At 41.2% G+C, this 5017-nt stretch overlaps 1 protein-coding gene across 5 annotated transcripts in view; it reads right to left on the bottom strand.

Annotated features, from left to right (window-relative positions):
* ERBIN (erbb2 interacting protein) overlaps positions 1–5017 on the bottom strand; it is a 155276-nt gene that overhangs the window by 89388 nt on the left and 60871 nt on the right. For all 5 annotated transcript variants that reach the window (XM_003785877.3, XM_003785876.3, XM_003785878.3 and 2 more), the window contains exon 3: positions 2219–2416. In XM_003785877.3, coding sequence (XP_003785925.1) covers positions 2219–2407 — 189 coding nt within the window. In that variant the 5' untranslated portion in view covers positions 2408–2416. The remainder of the gene's footprint in view (positions 1–2218; positions 2417–5017) is intronic.

Raw genomic sequence — 5017 nt, 5'->3', positions numbered from 1 at the left:
GGGCTGGGGATTCGAACCCGCCACCTTAGGTGTACGTGGCTGGCGCCTTAGCCGCTTGAGCTATAGGCGCTGAGCCTATTTTACATTTCTAATGTAATTGAGTTTCCTATTTTTATTTTCTAATTCTTGTAATCCAAATTTATAATTCACTTTTTCACAATGCTGGCCACATATACAAAATTGATTTTTATGAGCCACCAAGATTTCTACCTAGATGAGTTTCAAAACCACTGCTCCTTGGGTGGCAAAATATCCAAACAATTAAAAGCCACTGTAGCTTTTTTATAAACACAGACCATTAGGTACAGGATAGCAAGGAACTGGGAATTAAAAAATATTGAAAAAAAGATCAGGCACTGCGGCTTATGTCTGTAATCCTACACCCTGTGAGGCTGAGGCAGGTGGATTACCTGAGCTCAGGAGTATGAGAACAGCCTGAGCTAGAGCAAGACCCTGTCTCTAAAAATAGCCCTCTAGGGAGGCGCCTGTGTCTCAGTGGGTAGGGCACTGGCCCCATATACCAAGGGTAGCAGTTTCAAACACATCCCGGGCCAAACTACAACAAAAAAATAACTGGGCGTTGTGGTGGGCACCTATAGTCCTAGCTACGTGAGAGGCTGAGGCAAGAGAATCGCCTAAGCCCAGGAGTTGGAGGTTGCTGTGAGCAGTGTGATGCCATGGCACTTTACCAAGGATGATAAAGTGAGACTCTGTCTCTACAAAAAAAATTAAAAATAAAAAACAAATAAAAAATAGCCCTCTAAAAATAGCCAGGTGTGTGGCCAGCACCAATAGTCCCAGATACTAGAGAGGCTGAGTCAAGAAGATCACTTGAGCCCAAGAATTTGATGTTGCTGTGAGTTGACTTCAGGGCACTCTACTAAAGGCGACAAAGTGAGTCTCTCTCAGAAAAAAAATTAAAATGTTTTAATAAAGAAATAAGGAGAGGCTCGGCACAATGGTTAGGGCACCAGCCACATACACCAAGGCTAGTGGGTTGGAATCTAGCCAGGACCTGCTAAACAACAATGACAACTATGACAAAAAAAATAGCCAGGCGTTAGGGTGGGCGCCTGTAGTCCCAGCTACTTGAGAGCCTGAGGCAAGAGAATACTTAAGCCCAAGAGTTTGAGGTTGCTGTGAGCTGTGATGCCACCGCACTATACCAAGGGTGATGTAATGACACTTTGTCTCAAAAAAAAAAAAAAAAAGAAACAAGGAGATAATCTGAGTGTTTTAGAGCAATAAACCAACTTCTTCGTTCTAATTATTACATTTCAGAAACACAAATCCTTCAAATCCTTCCAAACAAATTATAAATGGAGGAAAACAGAATACCTGTACACTCTCTGCAAAGTTGTTTAACAATAAATTATAATATAGTTGCAACTAAAAAAACAATTACCCTCAATCTCTTATGAAAAGTAGAAAAAATAGCATTATGTGTTTATCCAGTTTATTGGCTTTAGAAATTGCAGTTTCATTATCTGCCTAATACCGAATAACTGAAATTAAATACACAAGTACTCAAGCAAATAACTTAAAGAGGTATAGACTTTTTTTTTTTGGAGACTGAGTCTCACTTTGTGGCCCTGGGTAGAGTGCTCTGGTGTCACAGCTCACAGCAACCTCAAAATCTTGGGCTTAAGTGATTCTCTGGTTATTTTTTAGAGACAGGGTCTCATTCTAGCTCAGGCTGGTCTTGAACCTGTGAGCTCCGGCCATCTGCCTGCCTTGGCCTCCAGTAGTGTTGGGATTACAGGCGTCAACAACTGCGCCTGGCCTAAGAGGTACAGACTTTTTAAATCTGTTTTTAAAAATCGGAATCATCTATATACCTCAAGATAAAATTAAACCCAAAAGTTGAAACAGAACACACATATATGTGGTCAAGGAGAATATCATATTTTTAGGTATAAAAATAATGTATTCGGCTTAGCACCTGTGGCTCAAGTGGCTAAAGCACCTTCCACATACACCTAAGGTGGCAGGTTCGAATCTAGCCCGGGCCCACCAAACAACAATGATGGCTGCAACCAAAAAATAGTGAGGCGTTGTGGCGGGCACCTGTAGTCCTAGCTACTTGGGAGGCTGAGGCAGGAGACTCGCTTAAGCCCAGGAGTTGGAGGTTGCTGTGAGCTGTGATACTACAGTACTCTACCCAGGGGGATACCTTGAGGCTCATAATGTATTCTTGTTCTTGAAATAATTAGCATACCTTTGGAAGCTCTTCAATCTGATTAGCATCTAAATAGAGCTCCTCCAAAGTTTTTTCAAAAGTAAAAATCTCTTTGGGAACCTGTTCCAAACTGCAATGAGAATAATCAAGGGTAGTGACAGTCTCCTCTTCCCCTCGTAGGCAGCGACATGGTACCAACCGCACAAACAAACTTCGTTTTGTAGTCATTTTTAGATACTGCAATATTCAAATAAAAATAAATTTAATTGAAACATATACATCATAACAATTTTTCAAAACAAATTATTCCAACTTATGACAATTTATGTCACAGATAACGCTTCTCCTGACGTTAGGTGCGCACCTAATGAACCCATTTTAACATTGCTTTAATACTCACATTTGTACTTAACAGAATTTCAAATTAAACTCAACACTTCAGTACCTTACAAAACAATCTGTAAAGTAACCATTTATATGCTTCTACAAAAAAAAGTTCTCAACAAAAATAGCCTAGTATGATGGGGTGGCACCTGTGGCTCAAAGGAGTAGGGCGTCGGCCCAATATACTGGAGGTGGCAGGTTCAAACCTGGCCCCAGCCAAAAACTGCAAAAAAAAAAAAAAAGCCCTAGTATGACGAAGATTTTTTTTTAACTCCTGGCTCTAAGACTTCAATGTTTCTTAACTAAGAACTTTATGTGCAAATTTAATAGGTAATAGGAATACAAAGATGTTTTCAGGTCTTCTTAACTGGCCTTCAGGTATTAATAACTGTTTTTAACTTTTCTATGGTCTCAGTGCCTATAGCTTAAGCGGTTAGGGCGCCAGTCACATACACTGGAGCTAGTGGGTTTGAATCCAGCCTGGCCCGCCAAACAACGATAACTACAACCAAAAATAGCCGGGCACTGTGGCAGGCGCCTGTAGTCCCAGCTACTCAGTAAGCTGAGGCAACAGAATCACTTAAGCCCAAGAGTTGGAGGTTGCTGTGAGCTGTGATGCCACAACACTCTACCCCAGGGTTAAGCTTGAGACTTTGTCTCAAGAAAAAAAAAAAAAAACTTTTCTATGATTCTCCCACATGAAAATTCCCACCTGTTCCAAGTGTATTTTCTATCAGTTAAATATTGGCCTTACAGTTTTTTTAAAAAGCTTATAAGGGGCGGCGCCTATGGCTCAGTGGGTAGGGGGCCAGCCCCATATACCGGGGGTGGTGGGTTCAAACCCGACCCCGGCCAAACTGCAACAAAAAAATAGCCAGACGTTATGGCAGGTGCCTGTAATCCCAGCTACTCAGGAGGCAGAGACAAGGGAATCGCCTAAGCCCAGGAGTCGTAGGTTGCTGTGAGTTGGGTGATGCCACAGCACTCTACTGAGGGCGATAAAGTAAAAGACTCTGTCTCTACAAAAAAATAAATTAATAAAATAAAATAAGCTTATAGGCCTTAAATGTGTTTAAGGTTACACACTGAATCATAAGCCTCCTTAAATAAGGTACAGATTGCAAATTAATTGAAGGAAAAGGCCAATTCCAAATTAGTAAAACTTCTTAAGAACAATTTTATTAAGTATATAATATATGTACATAGGTTAATTCCAACTAGTCTAAGATAGGCTCAGCATCATAGCTCAGTGGTCAGGGTGTCAGCCACACACACCAAGGCAGTCCCCAGCCTGCTAAACGACAACAACAACAACTGCAACAACAACAAAAAATAGCCAGACATTGTGGCGGGCACCTGTATTCTCAGCTACTGGGATGCTGAGGCAAGAGAATGGCTTAAGCCCAAGAGTTGGAGGTTGCTATAAGCTGTGACACCTTAAGCCCAAGAGCTGGAGGTTGCTGTGAGCTGTGACACCACAGCACTCTACCTAGGGCAACGCAGTAAGACTCTCAAAAAAAAAAAAGGGCAGCGCCTGTGGCTCAAAGGAGTAGGGCACTGACTCCATATGCCAGAGGTGGCGGGTTCAAACCCAGCCCTGGCCAAAAATTGCAAAAAAAACCCCCACCAACTTGGCTAAGACTATATTAGCACAGAGACCCACTTTACTAACTATAAATAATGAGTAGTGTTATCAATTTATTATATGTAAAATGATCAGTTTGTATTCTAGCAGAAGACTCTATTAATATAGTTATCAGGCCAGGTGTGATGGCTTAGGCCTGTAATCCTAGCACTTTTGAGACCCTGAAGTGGGAAGATGACTTGAGGCCAGGAGTTCGGATATGACAGGGTACGCCTGTAGTCTTAGCTACTTAAGAAGGTAGGCAGGAGGATCACTTGAGCCCAGGAGTTCAAGGGTGCAGTGAGCTATGGTTGCACTCCAGCCTAGGTGAGAGAGCAAGGCTCCAGTCTCCAAAAAAAAAAGGTATTAGATTACTTCTAATCAGGAAAAAGACTAGGTTAAAGCCCATTGAAGTCTGAGGAACAAAATATAAGGAAATATCAAAAAGCTTAGCAATTTAAACAAATACAACATTTTAATACAAAGTAAACAAAATATTAAAAAATAATCCATGTGCTGACTCAAATAACTGATGCTTTCACCTCCTCAAAATCTTGGCTTAATAAACCACTACTGATTGAGATTTTTCACCTCAGTTATTTGGGTTGACACATGGATAAATAAAACATCAAGTGCTTAAATAAAAACAGAATCAGTACTAATGATTTTCCTTTTGCCTCAGGCTACAATATGGATTCATAAGGCACTATTTCTAACTCAGAATTCTAATTCTTTTTTTTTTTGAGACAGAGCCTCAAGCTGTCCCCCTGGGCAGAGTGCCGTGGCATTACAGCTCACAGCAACCTCCAACTCCTGGGCTCAAGCGAGTC

This window comes from Otolemur garnettii, unplaced genomic scaffold, assembly GCF_000181295.1.
Source record: "Otolemur garnettii isolate 467f Iridium unplaced genomic scaffold, OtoGar3 scaffold00017, whole genome shotgun sequence".
NCBI lineage: Eukaryota > Metazoa > Chordata > Mammalia > Primates > Galagidae > Otolemur > Otolemur garnettii.
The sequence above is the reverse complement of the archived record's forward strand: the minus strand, read 5'-3'. Positions and strand labels throughout refer to the sequence as shown.